At 53.5% G+C, this 19808-nt stretch overlaps 1 protein-coding gene across 18 annotated transcripts in view; it reads left to right on the top strand.

Moving 5' to 3' along the window:
- Positions 1 to 19808, top strand: part of Rap1gap (RAP1 GTPase activating protein) — a 61654-nt gene that overhangs the window by 22712 nt on the left and 19134 nt on the right. For 7 of the 18 annotated variants that reach the window (XM_050154977.1, XM_050154960.1, XM_050154993.1 and 4 more), the window contains exons 2-3: positions 13950 to 14043; positions 19608 to 19643. In XM_050154977.1, coding sequence (XP_050010934.1) covers positions 19626 to 19643 — 18 coding nt within the window. In that variant the 5' untranslated portion in view covers positions 13950 to 14043; positions 19608 to 19625. Of the gene's footprint in view, positions 1 to 13272; positions 13414 to 13949; positions 14044 to 17265; positions 17464 to 19607; positions 19644 to 19808 lie in introns of those variants that run through there. The other 11 variants (XR_007594114.1, XR_007594101.1, XM_050154917.1 and 8 more) reach the window with 4 other exon arrangements.

Here is a 19808-nt window from a genome sequence, read left to right as displayed (position 1 = left end):
ACTCGTTAATCCACAGAGACTAAGTGTCATGTGCCTGATCTGCTGGGGCGAGTGGATGGTTTAGGGGGTGCTCTCTTGGTATCTTGGGGCACAGGGTCTTTATGCAAGATTATTGTCCAAAGTAGTCCAATTCACGCATTAATGTAGGAAACTCTCTGAGGGCCAAAGAGTGTGCAAACCAGGGGACAGATTGGCTTGCAGTGGAGACAGCAAAGAGGCCATGGCTCTTCGAGTTTCTCAGTCCTGAGAAGAAAAGGATGAAGCCATACTAAAAGTGCAGACCATCATGGGATGGGAAAGCAAGGCGGCAGGAGCTCGAAGTAAATGGCCACCTCCTGTCCACAATCAGGAAGCAGAGCCATGAATGCCTGCTGTCCGCTTGCTTTCTCTACTTATTATACCGTCCGGGACACCAACCAGGGAATGGCCACCTACAGTCAGCGGCTCTTCACACCCAATCAAAACAAGCCCCACAGACATGCGCAGTGATGCTCAAGTCTCTCAAGTCGACTGTTAACACCAACCATCTCACTATAGTGGCTCAACATAGAAATGGGCTGTGCGGCTTTGTGTACGTGTGAGACGGAGAGGGGGGAGACGGGGATTGGGTCTGGTGAGGAGTGAATACCGTGCAAGGGAACGTTCTAGCAGATCATTGGCAGTGAAGAGCAGATAGCATGTGTTGGACACAGAGCCTGGGCCATATCTGACCACTGAGGGCACCAGGACTTATCCTGAACTCCTCTTAGAAGTTGCATCATCTGTGTGAGTTCGAGGCCAGCCTGGTCTACAAGAGCTAGTGCCAGGACAGGCTCCAAAGCTACAGAGAAACCCTGTCTCGAAAAACTTAAAAAAAAAAAAAAAAAGTTGCATCATCTGGAGCTTTGGAGCCCAGTATCCTGATGGTGATTAGTGGGGGCTGAGCCCCAAACTCTGGACTCTGGGCCTGGGTTGAGGCTGTCTGGATTTGGCAAGCAAGGGACTCTCCCTGGGCCTCAGTTTCCCCACTTGTTAGGTCTTTAACCCATAATGAGTGGGAGAGGGAGAGAGTTTAGCAAAGAAATAGACCAAGACCCAGGGAAGAAGCAGGCTCGCGTCAAGACACCAACACGAGTCCAGACCCCAGGCAGACCCCTGAATGAGAGTGACTAGAGAAGGGGGAGGTTGTTTGGGACCCTGGCATGGCTAGAAAAGAGTTCCACAAGGCAGTTTGCCCCAAGGACCCACTTAGGAACTGGCACAGAACTACCCCTGACCGTGATGGCTACTGCAGTTACTCCACTGTCCATGAATACACAGTGGGCTGGTCTGCTTGTTGTCATGGAGGCCTCTGCCTGCAGTTCCTTCCCAGTTCCCCATGTGAAGGAACACACTGCCTACTGCTGTCCTGGCACTGGCCCACACAGGCTGGCACCTCAGCTGGAAACCCTGCGGAGTTCCTCACCTGAGTTCTGCTTTCTTCTTTCATACCGTGGCTGTAGGAGATTCGCTGCTTCAGGGCCAGTAAGGCGGGGAGGACATGCCGGAGGGAAGCCTCCTTGGTGGCCCTGGTGACCCTGGTGACGTGAATATATCGCTTCTCAGAGGCTTTTTTTTAAATCTCTATAAAACAAAGGTCATCCTCAATTCATTCCTGGGTTCCGAGGCCCCAGCAGGCCTAGCTTGTTGGACTTGGTCTGGCTATTTGCTGTGTGCATTTGGGCTAGATGCTTGCCTTGTCTGAATCTGTTTATATCCATAATAAATACATAAGTGGGGATTTAGACATCACAGGGCTGAAACACAATAAAAGCTCAGAGCGTGAAACTGGGGTTCAACCTGAAGATCCAGAAAGCAAAGCAGCCAGCCACTGGCTCTTACCTCTACCTCAGCTCGAAATGGCCGTCCTGCCTCCAAGAATCTCAGAATGAGATTGAGCCTGAGAGCTGTCTCCTCCTGTTTTATAATCCTTTCTAGGGCTGGGAGTAAAGGCATGCACCACTGGGATTAAAGGCATGTAACACCCGGTTTCTATGGCAACTAATGTGACTACTGGGATTAAAAGTGTGTGTTACCTCTGCCTTGTCTATAAGGCTGACCCGTGGGGCTGTTTTACTGTCTGATCTTCAGGCAAGCTTTCTTTATTAAAATATAAGTGAAATGCCTCTATCCAGAACGGTCCTTCAAGGCTTCCTTCTTTCCTTCCTCTCTCTCTCTCTCTCTCTCTCTCTCTCTCTCTCTCTCTCTCTCTCTTCTCTCCCTCTTTTTGTTGTTGCTTTGAGAAAGGGTCTCTCTATTTAGTCATGGCTGTCCTGGGACTCTATCTAGACCAGGTTGGTCTCAAACTCACAGAGATCCTCCTGCCTCTCTCTCCCAAGTGTTGAGATTAAATACATATACCACCATGCTAGGCCCTGTAAGGCTTTTTATAAGCTTTTCATTTAGCAAACACTTTCCGGGTTCATGCCCTGGGCTGGTTGTTCATCTGAGCTAGTTTGCAGAGAGCCAGAGAATGAGGTCCCTGACCTCCCACAGCTAGCTTTCTTCCAGTTGGGGAAACAGACATAAGATGAGCTAAGCAACCAATGAAGTGATTTCAAAAGGCTAATGTGGCTTACACAAGGAGCCTGCCTTGGAAGGAGACTGGGGTGGCCCCAAGGACTTATGGGAAAGTCTGTTGCGGGAAGGGTGGTCCAGGCAGTGGAGGCTCTGTTTTAGGAGTGGGAAAGAAGAGATTTTACGTTTCTGTCTCTTACCTCAGCCAGCCTGGTGACAGCCCTCTGCCTTCCCCAACCAGCTGCTCAGGAGGCCAGAGGTTCCTTGAGACCTCTTACAGAGGTGCCCCTGTGCCCATTCAGCGCCAAGGTCACCCTTGCAGGCTGATCTAGTAGACTGCTGTGTGTGGAACATGGGATCACACAAACATACCCCTTCCCTGAGCAGCAGGGTGTTGACCTGACAAGCTGGGTGTCCAGTGCACAGTGCATGGAGTAAACTCTAGTAACAATGTTCTACGGGCCTGGCCCAGGCTTTTGAGGTGTGCTGGTCAGTGGGGTGCCTCTCCTGGTTTCGTAGGGACCGAGGGAGAGGCTGAAGAAGGACAGATCATATGAGATGCTATTGCAAAGGCAAGGACAGGTCGTGTGCAAAGGCCTGGAGCTGTAAAAGTGTCCCAGGGGCTTGGGAGTTGCAGGGGTTGGGGAAGGAGGACTAGGGGAGTTGGGGGCCACGTGAGGCAGCCTATCTTCATTCTCACGCAGAATGAAGCCATTAGGCAGGTGGGTGGCACAATCCCATCCAAGTACACTGGCACACAAGCCCACGCACACCCTAGACACAAGCGCTTTCTCTGTCACCTCTACTTCCTGTCATGCACACCCAGCCACTTCCCACCTGGTGCTGCAGCCCCCCCCTGCAGGGAACCCAGCACTCCGAAGGGACAGACACACCTAAGGCAACCAGCCTGGCTCCTGTGGTTTAGCTCTGTGCCTGAGGTGGCTGACTACCAGAGAACGTTCCCAGCAGCCTGCAGGGTGGAGCCATTGCTGCCACCACCACCCAGTGGAGAAAACCGAGGCTCAGAAGCACAGCCACACACACAGATCTTGACACCGTCAGGAACTGAACTTGGGACCCCTAGGTCTCTAGTTCCGTTCTCGGCCCCCTACCCTCTGACTCTGCAGGTGGAGCTGCTCTAGCCTTCTCCCTGGTTCGGGGAAAGGTGACTTTCAAGGTCAGAGTCTTCCATAAACAAGTTGATTGACACAAAGTTATTCAGAGCTCAGGGAGGGGGCCTGGCCAGCCAGTACCCACCTGCCAGGTGACCAGGAGGTCTCTGGAGTGGGACTGGGGTGCAGTGGGGCAACCTGCAGCTGGTGGCCAGTTGGGCGCAGAACCTGTGTTTGCATTTACAAACGAGGTAGGCAGGGTAGGCAGTGTTGGCTTTCTGGACGCTGGTGTGACACCTGTGTCCTTCCTCAGCCCTCGGGGAACGAGTATGGTGTGCCAGGGAGGAGAGGGCCTGGCTCTTCTCTCCTGGCTCTGGGCTCTGGTCTCCCCGGGTCAGCTTCTTTCTCTCCAGGTGACTGGAGAGGACAGAGGAACCAGGTCCCAACAGTCTGAGTAAGCACTTAGCTTCCCTTTGTCTTTATTTGTTTTTCTTTTCATATCGATTATTTACCAAATACTTCCTTCATACCCTTTTAATCTGCAGCATAATAATCTGTAATTTGGCCAGGCAGTGGTGGCACATGCCTTTAATCCCAGTACATGGGGATGCAGAGGCAGGAGGATCTCTGAGTTTGAGGCCAGCCTGGCCTACAGTGTTCTAGAGAAACCCTGTCTCAAAACTAAACAAACAAACAAACAGAAAACAAAACCCCCAAAAGCCTGCAATTTCTTGTGGATCTGTTAACTTTCCCATATCTGTATCTGCAGTTATAAACCCACACTTGTCTTCTGTGGCTGTGAGGACCTCTTCTTGGTCCAAACTGTCGAAGTCTAGGTGTTGCCAATCTACTAAGCCTTTTCCTGGGTCTCAAGGACAAGTACTCTATCCCTGAGCTAGCCTCAGCCTTTTTTATATTTATTTGGGGACATTGTCCACTAAGTTACCCAGGCTAGCCTGGGACTTTCCGTCATGTCTCAGCCTTAGAATGACAGGCATAGGCCTTGACCATCAGACCTGGCAATGTTTTAGTTCTTGCGATGCTTTGGATGAACTTGGAGCCGTGTGAGTGTTCTGCTCGTGATTTCATCCTCAGCTCACCAGCTTCCTCTAATGGGTACTGAGGTACCTTCCAGACTTTAGCTTTTGTAAACCCTGCTACCATCAAGTTGCCAGACCTCTGTGCATCCTTGCATGTGTTTATAGAGGAAAAAGCAGAAATCGAGTCTCCAGGTGTGCCTTTTGCTCTCAACCAGGAGATGGACAACAGTACCTGAAATACCGTGGTTGCATCCTCTTTGCCCTGGTGCATCTAGGGAAACCCTGGAAGTCATGGAGATTTAGCCACGGCCCCGCCCCTGGGGGTCCTAAACAGCCTGGGGGTGGGGTCCTTAGAAGCTCTGCCTAGGCTTCTCTCTGCATTTCCAGCTGCAGCCCACTGCCACTCCGCCTTGGCTTCCAGGGACCAATCCCCCACACAGCTGGCTGCTTCACTGTTTATATCTACCTCCCGGAACAGAGCCGGGTCTGTTGTCAGCAAAGAAAAAAGAAAGGCAGAGAGAAGGGGGAGGCTCAAGATTAGCGTTTACCACGCACGTTCTGCGTATAGACTTACAAATCCTCGCAGGCTAGCGCTGTTGATATGCTTCCTTCTAAATCTGTGTGTGTGTGTGTGCGAGTGTGTGTGTGCGTGTGCGCGTGCGAGTGTGTGTGTGTGAATGCATGCGCGTGCATTGGGGATGGAACCCAGAGCTTCATACATGATAGGCAAGCACTGTGCCACTAAGCTAATTCTCCAGCTCTTCTTCCTGATTTTGTTGGGTTGGTTTTTCGGGTTTGTTTTGTTTAAGATCTATTTATTTTATACCAGGCAGTGGTAGCACGCACCTTTAATTCCAGCTCTCAGGAGGCAGAGGCAGAAGCAGGCAGATTTCTGTGAGTTCCAGGACAGCCAGGACTACACAAAGAAACCCTGTCTCAACCCCCCCAAATTAATATATTTATTTCTTTTTTATGTGTATGAGTGTCTATCTGTCTATATGTATGTGAGCCATATATGTGCAGTGTCCCTGGAACTAGAATTATAGATGGCTGTGAGCCACCGTGTGGGTGCTGGGAGTTGAGCCTGGGTTCTCTGCAAGAGTAGTCAGTGCTCTAACCACTGGACCATCTCTCTAGCCCCTCTTCATCCTGATTTTAGAGAAGAGAAAACTGAGGTTCTGAGAGGTTAGGTAACTTTTCCAAGGTTGCAGCGCTGTGAAGCATCAAACTTTGGACTAACATGTGGGCAGCTCGGTCTTAGAGCCCACACTATGACCCATACACCTCTGCAGACAGAAGGTCATGAATCCTAAAGCACCTAGTGTACACTCAATTTTAGGCTAGTCAGAATATACATATGGTATCTATTTTATTACATACAACAACCCTGACAAGTAAGTGATTATTATACCATTTTGCAGGCAAAAAAAAAAAAAAAAACAAACCTGAGGCCTGGAGCAGAAAAAGCACCCCTGAGGGATCTAAGGTTTTCTCAGTGAGAGGTTTCCTTCTGGGTTTTGGTTTCAAGCAACCCTTGGCAGATCTTCCCACCCTAGTTCCTGTTCTCCCTTCGGTGGGACCTCCCAGCTGCACTTCAGGGTGGTCTAGCTTGAGACCCCAGAGAGGTGGCAGTTACACCCTTCTGTACCCAGAGGTGCAGAGACAGAACCAGGGCTTCCCCTTGAATCTTCAGTCAGCAGATGATTGACAAGGTCATCATCTGTCCATCATTCTGCCCCAGCTTGGAGCCCTCAGCTGGGAAATGTAAACCTCAGTGCGATCGGTGCAGGGGGATTAAATAAGGCCTCAGTTGTGAAGGTTTGAGCATCTTGCTGGTAAAATCAGAGGAGTCCTGGGCACAGCTGGAGAATCTGGGTATCACTGCAGATTTTCAGGGGGTGGGGCATGGTCACCCACCCTCACCCCCTGCCAACATTCAGCAGGGACTGCCAACAACCATTGTCTGGCTCAGAATAGGCACAAACCATGTGCTGTGGGGAAATGACCAAGCTTAGGAATGAAGGGCACGGCGGGGAGGGGGGGTGCGCGTGGGCACTGAGGAGTGAGTGAGCACAGGAATGCTAGGAGCTTGGAGAAGAGGGACCCCCCGGGGCTGCAGAGGCCGACTGGGACAATAGGTCAAGGGTGGGGTGGGGTGACACAGAGACTGTAGGCAGCTGTGGAACTCTGTGGCCTGTGGGTGCTGGAAAGGGCACCCTGGCCGCTCTTCCCCTGTGCCTAGGGTGGGGGTGGCAGGCCCATCTGAGAGAGTTGGCACACGGTGCTCTGTCCTGTGGCAGTGCAGGCAAGGATTAGAAATAGAAGGTGCGAGCTTCGGGTGTCACCGTGGGCAAGTCCCTGTCTGGTTGCTGGGGCTGCGGTTTCTCTTCCAGGTACAGCGTGGATTGTGTTACCTGCCAGTGGGTTTCTCTGTATCTGGTACAGAGGTCCTGGGGGAAGGCTGCGGTGTGTTAATTGGAAGGTGCCTGGCTGCATTAGCCGATGTCCCCAGCAGGAAAAAAATCCCATGTATGCCACGTTCTCTCCCACGCCTGCTCTTTCCTGTACTGTGAGAGCCAGCGTCCATGCCTCGGGAGCAGGAGAGCAGGGAAAGTCAGGCCACCTGAGCTGGGCAAGCCAGCACTCCAGGTGGGGGCCAGCCCATGACCTCCTCCTGGCCTGCCAACCTGCTGTTTGCTTAGGAGGCCACTGCCTGGCCCAGCTCCGGGATCCGGGTATCTGGGCTCCCAGCCAGCACATAGTGAGGGCCTCATGTGCCACCTTCCTGCCCACTGGTGACCCTGGCCTAGAGTAGAAAGCCTCTTATCTGCTTGCTCCATGGGGGTCCAGGCAACTCTATCCCCAAGCTCATCTTAAGACATATTTGGGGGACCCTGAGCTCATCTCAAAAAGGGGTGGTGGCAGCAGCGATCTCCTTAGGGGTGTTGTTTTAAGGACATCACTGACAATAGTGGTTCTTGGCCCCTCCCCCAGTCTTATGCGCCCTTCCAGTCCTCATGAGGTCAGAGGTACCCCAGGAGGCCATCCTGGAGTAGAAGAGCTTGGGCCCATGGCTGCCTAGGTTTCTACCTCCGCCTGGACAGAAGCCCCTTACCTCCCCCCTACTTTGAAACCTGTTCACCTGGCTGTGCCTAGTCACATTTCCTGGTACCTGGGCACAGGCAGGGATGGGCAGGCAAGGCATGGGGCATGGAGGAAGGCTGTGCCATATGGCTGAGCTTCGAAAACAATGGGCCTCTGTGCCCCCTGGGTGGGGGCAGCTCTCAGGCAGTCATTAGGTTCCCGTTTTATAACAGAGTCCTCTTAGACCCAAAGCCCCAGGCCTGTGTTGGGAGACTGGGGCTCTGGAGGGCATGCCCCTCCAAACCCCATTCTCACTGGGAGATCTGTGCCCTTTTCTCACCAGGTGGATAGAAGCGCTTGGCGGGCAACCTCTGCCCCCATTCTCGGCTGGCAGGCACAGGCTGGCAGGCACCCCTAGGCCTCTGGCTAGCTCTGCCTGCCCAATCCTTCATTAGCTGACCGGTTCTCCTGACTGCTGTACCTGGCTGCCTACGTGTGTGCCAGGCAGGTGTCCTCAGGACAGGACAAGGAGAAGGACATGAGAAACAGAGACTGGGAAGGGAAGTCAGCAGGGCCCAGATGAACCAGGGCCTCCATGTTTGGAACCCCTGGGTCAGCTGGACTACCCTTCTGGTGCCTGAAATCAGTGTTCTTCAGGTTTCTAGGCAGCCCTGCGCAGATGGACCCTCAGCTTCTGCCCTGTAGATTCAAGAAAAGATGGGGCTTCCCAGCCGCCTTCCAGATGGGTCGCTGTGAGAATGTACCCCGAGGAAGTGAGCCATCACTTCTCCTCTGCCTGTCTTGATAATTCCAGCACCCCTTCTGTTCAAAGATGGCCTGGACCCTGCTATTCTGCAGGACAAGATCCCCCAAGGTCCTCCCACCCTCGCGAGACCTGAGGGCTGTGTTGTGGGGGAGCTTGGATTTTCATCTCTAATCTGCTGTCGAATGCTGGGCTACCCCCATGCAGTGCTGTGACCTCCTCAAGCCTCAGTTTGCCTTCCTGGGCATGAGGAGCCTGGGCCAGAGCCTTATCTGCCAGTTCAGTTGCTCAGTTCCGGTGAGAGTCCCAGGAGAGCCGATAAAGCAGAGGATAAAGCAAAGAAGCCTTTGAAAAGCGTAGAGCCTGCACCCCGCCCCCCAGGTGTGATTATTATTGTTACCTTGATGCCACGATAAGCGAGATGCAGAACAGTTGTCAAGAAACCAGGAGCTGTCTGCAGCAGCTTCCAGCTGGCCCACTCAGGAACTGGGCCCTGTCCCCTAGACCCACGCCTTACTCTTTCTCAGGGAAAGGGGGACACCACCAAGAGGCAAGGAATCAGGGCCAACTGGCTGGTGACCAGGGAGTTGCAGGAGCTGAATGTCGCTCTAAAGTGTGCCTGGCTCCGGTTCCCAGGTTGGCTCTCCCTGTGACACTGGACAAGTCATCTCTTACGTGACTGCAACCTGTTCAGTGTCCAAGGATGTTCCCAGTGCAGACAGGGCAAGCCAGGAGCCAGGAAGGCCACGGCGATGTCTGCAGAAGCCCAGGGCTGGGGTAGAAAGTCGCTGTAGGTAGGCCAGTTGACAAAACGAAGGGCCTGTGTGGTGGACGCCTGGGACATATGTAGTGGAGTCAGACCCCAGCCTTGCCCTTTCCCTGCTGTGTGAGCTTGGGCTGGTTAGAGAACATCTCTGTGCTTCTGTGGCTTTTCTTCTGGATGAAAGTTTGAAGAAGTCACACCTCAAAAATCCATTGTGCATTGGGGGGGCATCAAGACGGCTCAGCAGGTAAACATGCTTGCCACCAAGCCTGGCTGCTGTGTTTGATTCCTAAGACTCACGTGGAGAAGGAGAGAATCAACTCCTGTGAGTTGACCTCTGCAGACACATGTGCACACACGCAAATGCATGCACATGCATGCGCACACACGCACATGCATGCACACGCGCACATGCACACATGCGCACATGCGCACATGCGCACGCACACACACTTTCTTTTTAAGCAACTGTGCTGATGGAAGGAGATTCTGCCTGTGCAAACTGTAGCAGCCGAATGGAGCGTCTGGCAGTGCAGTGCCCCTTACCCCTGCTGTAGAGTAGGAACAACAGGAGATAGTTTTCACTGAGCTGGGCCTGAGGGTCAGGAAGGGTTTTGGTTTTGGAAAGGTGGGAAGGGGACAAGATTTAGGGGAGCTCCCCCCCGTAAACAGAATGACAGAGACGAGGGTGGGGTAGATGAGACGGGAGGGACCTAGAAGGCCAAGCTCATGAAGATGGCGGGAGGTGTGCAGAGACCGGAGGTATGCAGAGAGGAGCGGGAATGTCTGAGCAGAAGGCAGAGTTGAGGGGAGGAGGATGGGAAGGGAGAGAGGAAGAGGAGAGGGGGGAGGAGGAAAGGAAGGAGAGGCTAGTCTATTATGTGAGGTGTTAAATGAGCAGCTGCTTTCTGCTGAGAGGCTCTGTCATGTGGGACTAAAGGGACGATGACTTCTTCACCCAGATCCCTGGGAGTTTTATGGTCTTGGACTCATGAACATGACCTTCGGCAAGTACTCAATCTTGAAGGGTTTTAGTTTCTTCTCTCAAAAAATAAGGATCCCAGCTGGTAAGTTGGCTCAGCGGGTAAAGTCACTTGCCACCAAACCTGGGGGCCTGAGGGTTCCTGGGACCGTGGTGAAGGGAGAGAACCAGTACCTATGAGCATCTTGTCTTCATCTGTGAGTCATGGTCGGCCCTGCTGCTGGGACTGGCATCTCGTCAGCTGTCAACAGGGTGTGATGAACAGTGCTTGGCCCTCAGGCTGGGATGGCCGGGTCAGGATTGGGCCCTCAGGGTTGGCCACACATTACAGAGTCCAGATCTTGACTTTGGAGACCTCAAACCGGAGTTCAGAAGCCTGCTCCGCAGGTGGGTGTCCTTTCCGTATGCAGGAAGTAGGCAGTTTACCTTGTTAGGCTATAAGGCTTTTGTGAAGATTGTCCTTCCACCCATTAGGACTGAGGACTAGGGCCCTCTACCCTAGTCCTCCCCCTCCCTCTCCAGTCCATTAGGATCCAGCTGAGGAGTTGCCTAGCTGGGGGAGAGTCAGGACTCTGGTCAGTAGAGAGGAAAGAGCCCAGAGCCCAGGTGAGAAGTGGAGGTAGGGGTTATGGGGAGGAAGGGGGTCCTAGAAAGGAACTAGAGTGCTCTCCCCCAGCTGTGAGAGGGAGGCCTCCCTGGTCCTGTTCTGGCTTCAGCAGTTCTGAGAGAGATACTCATGGGACTTGGGAAGCAGGCTAAGATGAGTTGCTCTAGTAGGAGTTGCCACCAAGCTGACCTGATGCCGTCAAAGTCTGATTCTGGGGCCGTGAACCGGGTAGAAAGTACCACTTATTGAGCCTGGCTATGGAAACCACCATTGCATGCAGCCAGGAGCTCCCAGGACCGTGGTCCTTGCTGAGAGCACCCAGCTTTGCTCTGGCTTCAACAGTGTTTCCTGGCAACTAAGTGCATTCTTCTTTTTTGGGTGGGAGGGGGTTCAAGACAGGGCTTCTCTGTTCAGTCCTGGTTGTCCTGGAACCCAGAGATTCATCTGCCTCTGTAGGCAGAGACTGCTCCTTCTTTTCCCAGCCACCCAGACCCAAATAATCTATTTCTTTATATTTTACCATGAGGTTTGTGGTTTGTTAGCTCTTGCTTCTTGGGCAGCTCCATGGTGTCTGCCTCCTTCTGCAACTACATGACATCTCCTTGACCCCGCCTTTTTTATTCATTAACCAATAAAAGCAACACATATACAGAAGGACCTCCCACACTATGCTTCTGCCTCCTGAGTGCTGGGACTAAAGGTGTGTGCCATCATCTCCTGGTTACATTCCTCTACACTGCTGTGTCACTGTGTTTTGTTGGGACCTCCAGCCAGCTCCCAGATAACTGACATGGAGACTTAATTATAAATCCTTGACCAATAGCTTATGCTTATTACTAACTAGCTCTTATAACTTAAATTAACCCATATTTCTTATCTACACTCTGCTACATGGCGGTACTTTCTTTTAGCACAGCAAGTTCATCTCCTGTTTCTCTGGTTGGCGACTCCTCTGACTCCACCCTCTTTCTTCCCAGTATTCTTTTTGCCCTGAAAATCCTGCCTAGCCATTAGTCAATCAGCTTTTTATTAATGATGAGAGCAATACATATTTACAGTGTACAAAGACTGTTCCACAACGCTGTTGAGTACCAGCCATGCTTGGTCAAGGCTGTAAGCTTTGAAGTCCAGCTAGCCTTTGTCTGTAAAATATGGGGGTCAGCAGATGGCCTGAGAGCTGGCTCAGAAGGTAAACTTCTTACACTGCAAGCTTGAGGACCTGAGTTCAGATTCCCAGCACTCAGGTTAAAAAGTCAGCACAATAGCACACATTTATAACCCCAGCTCTGGGGAGACAGAGGCAGGAGGATGTCTGGGCCTCACCGGCATCACTAGCTCCCGGTTCAGGGAGAGCCTGTTTCAGAAAAAAACAAGAGGGAGCCAGGCATGGTGGTGCACTCCTTTAATCCCAACACTCTAGAGGCATAGGCAGGAGGAGCTCTGTGAGTTCTAGGTCAGCTTTGTCTACAGAGTGAGTTCCAGGACAGCTAGGGCTGTTATACAGAGAAATCCTGTCTCAAAAAAACAAAACAAAACCCCCAACAAACAAACTAACTAACTCAAAAACCAAACTAACAAAACAAAGATGGAGCTCAATTGAGAAAAACACATGACAATGACTTCTGGCTTCCACATACATGCACACCTACACACACACACAGAGTGTGAATAAGTAACCAATTCCAGGGCACTAAGGGCAGAATGGGTCTCTGCAGGATCTACCTGAAACCTGAACACCACTATGGGCCTCTGTCTAACCTTCCACCCCCTCTTCTGCCTCCCCCTTCCCACCCTGCGTCAACAGAAGTTGTGTTGAGCACATTCCCTCACACACCAGCCCTCCATGGCTTCCTACTGTCCACTTTCAGCCTGGCAATCAGTCCACAAATACTGTATGGGGCCCTACTTGGGAGAGAGTTCGTTGCATAAATACCTATGACTGCCAGTCATGATGCTGAATTGTTTTGGAAACCGTGGCCCAGAGAGGCTGCTGGGTCCTGGACTCTAGCTATGCTAGCCAGTTGGTTCCTTATGCTATAGCCCACACTGATGCTATGGACTCAAAAGGTTGCTGCCACTGGGTCTGTCCTTTTGAGTCAAGTGGTGTCAAGACACAGACCTTGTCAGAAGTCAGTAATCCTTAGGGGTAGGGGGGTTCTCTGTGCTAAGCAGGGCTGAGGCCAGTTCCTCTGATCCAGGGAGAGGCAAAGAGGCTTAGAACTTGCCAGGGTCATCCCTAGACCAGGAATGCCGTGGGTCCTCCCTCTTCTGGGTGTGTCTGCCTGGCTCTGCCTGACTCAAGCCTGCCACAGGCTGCTGGAGCTCCTCTGGAAGGTGACTCACCCTCTCAGGACTAGCCTGCCTTGGTGGAACTGGGGCTGCGGCACAGCCATGTCAGGTTGGCCTTGGGCAGCGACAGAAGCTAGGCCTGCTTCACCGGGTCACAGGTTCCCTGGATCTGGGAACCACTGGGCACATCTTCCCCTTGACCTGGGAGGTGAAGCTAGCAGGATTGTGTGACAGACAGGTGCTGACGTCACTCTCTTTCGACCTGTCCCCTGTCCTTGAAAGGCTGTGGGTGTAGCTTCATCTGGTTAACGTCAGATGGGTCGTGAACAGTGTCCTGTTGTGTGTGGACTGTGACCTCTGCAGACATCATAGTCTATGTCCTAAAGTGGAAGTCAGGAGTCGTGCCTACAAGGCCTGGAGAGTGGCTCACGTAGGCCTGGCCACAGTGGGCCCACTGTGTGGTACTTACTGGCATTAGTAACAGCAGTCCTAAGGCTCCTATTCACTAGAGACTCTGGAGGGACCCAGAGAGCTGGGGAACCTAATAGTTCCCACGTCTACAGCCACACTTGCTGTCCCCGACTCAGCCTTCATCTTCAGAATGAGCTGGAGAACTGACCAAGAACTTGGGAGTCCCTAACTCTGACCTCTGGGAAGGGGAGCTCCCTGCCTTCCTTCTGGAGATCTTAGAGCCCTACTTGCCTCGCTCCCCCAGAAGTCCCGAATCTCCCACCTGAGGCTCTCTCTGACCTCAGATGCCTTTTTCTCTTCCAGGAAGAGTGATGGCCAGAAGCAGCGCTTCCCTCAGGCACTAGACCTGTTCCTGGTGGACTCAGCTCCTTCCCTCCCTGCCTCATCTTATCCTAAGGTAAGAGACCCCAGCCTAGGGCCCTGCTCTGTGCCCCACCATGCCAGAGCTGGGAGATGTCTAAACATGCCTGTTGGGAAGATGTCAACTGTTCAGGTCGAGGCCACTGGAACTAAGTCCTCCAAAGGACACCACTCCTGACCACTGGGTGGCCTGTGTGGTCTCAGAGGTTGCACCAGTATCTACAGAAGTGCTAAAAGGGGGGCTTACGGATAAACTATGACATCGGTGGCTCCTTTGCCTTCTCCCCACTATCCCCATGGCCACAGCTGTCCCCATTATAGACCAGATGTGATAATAGCCCCTGCTTCCCCCACACACCAGGATTGGATAAAAGTGTCTCTCCCACAGCCTGGACCATCTTTGGCTCTGAGCCCTATGGTGAAGACTTTTTTCGTTGCTGTTAATCAACAACCAAGGTTTGCCTGTTACCTGAGTGGTACCAAACCTAGAGATTCCTGGCAGGCCAGGTCCTTACCCCGAGAAGCCATGCCCTGGCCAAGAGATGAGTGTCTGAATGGCTTCTGCAGAGTGTCAGGGCCAAGGGGCAGTGGGTGTTTCAGGGAATTCTGTCGCTGCTGCTTAGTACTTAGTATCTTGCCTATAGCTTCGCTCTGTCCCGCAGCTAGTCACTCTGTCTGTGCTGTAGCCACGGCCGTCCTAATCTGAGTTCAGTGATACTGTTATTTGCCCAAAGGGTTTCAGGCTGGATGCTGTGGGGCCAGGACCAGCTGGTGCTTTCTGTCCAGTATGTGGCTGATGGACTCTCCTGTGCAGGGGAACAAACCCTTGCTGTGGCAGGATGCTCTCTGCAATGACTAAAGCCCTTGCCACGTGGTCCTTTCACCAACCTCAGGCAGGGAGCATGCTCCCGAATAGGATCTAAATGCTCGGAGATGTGTAGGGGTCTTCCCCAGAGTTACACAGCCAGGAAGGCTCTGCCAGGGACCTCCTCCGGAGCTCTGGGATAAGACCTTTCCTAGGCCAGGAGGACAAAGGACCAAGGAATGTTATCTAAGGACTGATATCTCCATGGAAATCCCAAGCAGGGGTGCTCTAAGTCACATACGAGCCTCCTGGGACCCTTGCCTGCCTCCCCTGGAGGGCAGCCCCAGCCAGGGCCACAAGGGTCCTCAGGAAACAGACTTGATGGCAGTGACTTGCTCGAGCAGCTGGGTTTATGTGTGAGGTCTCCCCTGGGCACCGGACTCTTATTTGTCCCATCTGGCCTTTGGTCTTTTCATCTAGGAAGGACGATGGATGTAGATATAGCACGTCCTTAGAGCCTTGTGTGGCACACAGCCCACGGTGGGCCCTTCTGATTACCATTCATCGCCTGGCCTTCACCCAGTTGGCTGCCACTTTCCAATTGGGCTAACACAGCTCAGTGAGCTTCAGACCCATTCCGGCATTCCAGGGCTCCCCCAAATGAGGACCCATCCTGTGAACTGTTGACAGGGTGGGAAATCAACTCCCAGACCCTAAGTGATTCCTCTGGGGCTCCCTGCAGGTAACTGGCTGCTGAAACCAGGCCTGCGATAGTCTCCAGTTTTCCTCAGCACCCTATATCAGTACATATTTTTAATAGTACTGGAACCAGTTTGAGGAGCACATGACCTCCCTGTGCATAAGGGCAAGTTCCACCTATAACATAGAGTAGACAGTGTCTCTTCTATCGGCTTTACCAGCTCGCCACTGGGCGAGGCCTGTAAAAGTATTGGGAGCTAACAGTCCACCTGCATTGTCAGGGCTGGGTAGGAGAATTCTCTTCTCTTTGAGAAGAACATTCAAATAGACTCTAGCTGCCCTCTGCAGGACTCGGGGACTGTAAAATCTACATACAAGTGCATATACTTGGCCTATCTATACCTAGATACTGGGGGCTAGGCCACAGACAGACAGACGGACAGACAGACGGACGGACAGACAGACACAAGCATAGATCTATAGCCTATTCACACTTGCACATGAAGGAGATGGACAGTAAGCACCCTTACCCACCCCTTCCCACCCGCCCGCACACTTCTGTGCTACGGAAATGCAGTATGTCATGTACAGCCACAACGGGCCTCGGATTTGCACACGCACACACACTAGAAGCGTGCACAGCACTCTCTCTCTACCTGGCCTACATATCGCTGGCGATCTGAGCAGGCTCGGCCTCCCCCAGGGCCAGTGTGGGAAAGGATGTTCCTCTGGCTGCATGGTGATAGGTGCCCGGAAGTGTGCAGGTCTGGAAGTGGTTGCGTAAATCAATATTTGCGGCTGTTAATTATTAAAGCCGAAGCTACTTGGTGTCTGGAATGCACATCGCTGGTGTTCCCGCTGGCTTTCTGGGCCCAAGCCTGAGCTGGGGCCAGGTCTGGGAGGGAAAGGAAAGTGCCTGCCTGCCTGCCTTGCAGGAGCTCCCCATCCTGAGTAGTGGGGCAGCACTTCTGGGAAGCTGCAGGTCTGGCCCCAGCTGGAGACAGCCCTGCCCCTGCAACACCCAGAATGTTCCAGGCTCTGACCAGAGGATGGGTGGAATGGCTGGGGGCCTGTCCCCACTGCAAAGTAGCGGCACCAGCCCAAGACACAAGGACAGCAGTGTCGGATGGGAAGACTCAAGAGGCCTTGTACTTTGGGTGGCGAATTGGGCCAACAGAGGTGCCAGAGACTCCCTTATATACCCTGCAAGTGGTAGCAAGGCCAGAGCTAGACCCTGAAGGACCTAAACTATAGAATACCTGCACTAGAGTTCGCGTGTCCTTTCTCTCCACTCCAGGCTCCCCCCCACCCCCCAGGGTCGGGCAGGGTCCGATGCTGAGGAAGAAGTGAGGATGAGGCAGCTCTAGGCTAGGGATCCCTGGTTTTCCTAGTGGTGTGGTCCCCGATAAACTATTGCACCTCTTGGAATACGGTTTTCTTATCTGCCTAATAAGGATAGCCCTATGGCAAAGACAGTGAGACGCGCAAAAGTGTCCGGCTAAGGAAGTGTTCAAGTTAATCCCAGTCTCCAGGACTTTTCATTCCCTGGGCACAGCTGTCCCAAGAACCTTGTCCTTGAAGCCCCAGGCAGGGTCTCCTAGTCTGGGAAGACACAGCTGCTAACAGAAGTGCCCAAGGCTTCCTGCGCGCAGGCGCAGTGTCCCAGGCCGCTAGCCGGGCCGCCCCCATGAGGGGGCGTGGTCTAGACGTCCTGCCCCCGCCCGCGCCTCCCGCACCTGGCGCCCCGCCCCCTCGGGCCCGGCCGCGGGGCGAGCCCAGAGAAGGCAGAGCGACGGCGGGACGGGATCTCCGAGCTCCGGCTACGGGGCCCCGGGGCCGGGCCGGCTTGCAGCGCCGCTGCCGGGGCTGGGGCTCAGGATGGCGCAGCCGCGGCCCCCAGCGTCCCAAGGCCGTCCACGGAGGGGCTCGCTGCCGGCTGTGGCCGGCTGGCAGGTGAGGACTCTGGCAGGGGCGGCCTGGCCGATGGGGGACCCTAAAGCCACCATTCAGCCCGACTATCCCAAGTCTGGCAGGCTGTGCCCGGGCCCCCATCACGATGGATGTGTGCGCTTTTGGACTGACACCCGTACCACACGGAGCACCCCAGTCCCATGGGCAGTTTTCCACAGCTGCCCGTGGGACAGACATGAGGACACTGTGGCCGTGGGCTGCAGTGGCACTGGGTGTGTGTGTGTATGACCGCTACTGGGACTACCTGTAGCCTTCCCTACAGGGATGGGGTACAGGTATCACCGGGTGAATTTGTGGTGGCTTTTGCTCAGGTGGGATGTCCGGTTTCTGGCCACACCACTCCCAGCCTTCCTTTGCCATGTGTCAGGGCGTCTGCTACTGCCTGTGGGGCTGTAACTGTGGGTGTTACTTGTTGCTGTGTGTGTACGCTCTGGCTGACAGTACCATGTGTCAGTGTTTATGTAGTTGTGATTCGGGTGCAGCAGTGTGTGATGTCTCACTGTGCCTGGCTGTTTGGTCACCTTCAGGGGACCTCCTCACCCCCTGAGCTCATGGCTGGGTCTCTTTGGAAGGGGTAGGTCAGAGGCTGGCTGACCCCTGAACAGGTGGAGGCAGTGTTGTAACACTGAGTCGAGTTGACAGGTGTGTTTGTCTTCCTGGACTGTAGTGTATGTCTGTCTGTGCTGTCTGTCAAACTACCAGTAGGATCTGTTCTTCCAAGGTATTGGGTGTGGCCACAGGTGATCATGGTACAGGGTCTTGTTCTACCGGCAGGCTTCAGACTGTGCACGTGGTGGCTTAAAAGTTCTGTGACCTTCACGACTTACCTGAGGGGTGTTGGGTGGTTGTACTCAGGACCCCATGGGGCTTAACAACCCTGGCAGTTGCCGGATTCCTCTTCCTCTTCTTAGAACTCTTGTGTGCAATGTAAGATGCTGCTTGGGTCTGTTGTTCAGCATGCCTTGATCCTGGCAATGATGCCTGGATTTCTCTGTCTGTTTTCCTGAGCACCTGGCTGTCCCTGCCCATGCCAGTGTGTCTCCTGGTCTCAGCCAGGAGAATTCCTGTGTTTGCGTGTGCAGTTACTGGGGTGCAGGCTGCACAAGTGTGGGTTTGCACATCCGTGAATCTCAGGTATGTGGACCTGAGTGTGTGTTGTGTGTGTTGACATGGAGCACAGGCTCCATATGGATCTGTATGTGTGTGTGTGTGTTGACATGCAAAAGGTAGGCCTGCTGCAGTTGAACTGTTCAAATCATGGTGCGCAGGCCTGTGTCTGTCCTGCAGACAGAGTGTGTGTCTCCTGGTACACAACATTAGCACATGTGTGTGAGCTCAGATGCCTCCTCCTGGGCAGTAGGAACTGCTTGAGTTGAACCTTGGAAGAGCTGGAGGGTGGGGAAGGCTGCTCTGGAGACTCTGGGGGCTTCCCAGGCCGGGCCCCCAAGCTGCCAGCCTCCATCCGGTAGGGATGCGCCTTCCAGGAAGACTCAGAAGGGAGTTGGTGGTGGAGAGGCCCATGCTGCCAAGCAGCTGCCAGACGCTGCATTAACCCTGTGTGTTTCCTGCTTCGCCTTGACAGGCCAGCTTGTGCATGTAGGCTCGTGCACAGGTGAAGGACCAATGGCAGCCTAGCATCTCTCCCCACCCTGTCCACACTGCTTGTAGGGAGGGCTGTCTGGCCTGGGCACTGGTGAACTGGCTCTCTTACTGAGTGCTGGTGGAACCACAGACCCTCGCTCCGTGCCTCATGGGTCCTGGCTCTAGGGCTAGGTCCTGGGGGCTCTCAGGGGTCCGTATGCCAATCCTGGAACTGATGCCTTTGTATTGGCAGAAGGGAAGATGTCTCTTCTCAAATAACTTTCTCATCCTTCAAGAAAGCAAACTGAGTGGGACATCTGCCAGAGACCCAGGACCTAGGTTCTGGGCTCACCCCACTAGGTGCCCAAACTTGCCAAACTCTGGGGGGGTTAGCCTTCCAAAACCCTTCCCACAAAGTCCTGGTCGCTCTCCTCTTGGTACCTAATGAGAGGACCAGGCCAGCTGGGTGGCTAGAGCCTATTTCAGGCTTGATAGTAGCAGCTGGACTTCCCTGGGGACTGACCTCGCTCCTCTTTCTATTGCAGAACACAGATCTGTTTGAGATGATTGAAAAGATGCAGGTAAGGATGGGTCAGGGAGCCCCAGAGTGGGCTTGCCTAAACGTGGCAGTCCCCTACCTGCCTCCTCTCTGTGAACTCATCCAGGGTCCCAGCTCCCAAGTCATCCCCACAGGTAGATACAAACATAGCTCATCAGAGTACTGGCAGGCTCCCGTGCAGCAACCC

This window comes from Alexandromys fortis, unplaced genomic scaffold (assembly GCF_014885135.2).
Source record: "Alexandromys fortis isolate MF-2015 unplaced genomic scaffold, M_Fortis_MF-2015_v1.1 scaffold_26, whole genome shotgun sequence".
Classification (NCBI taxonomy): domain Eukaryota; kingdom Metazoa; phylum Chordata; class Mammalia; order Rodentia; family Cricetidae; genus Alexandromys; species Alexandromys fortis.
Note: the sequence above shows the minus strand (reverse complement) of the source record. Positions and strands in the feature narration are given on the sequence as shown.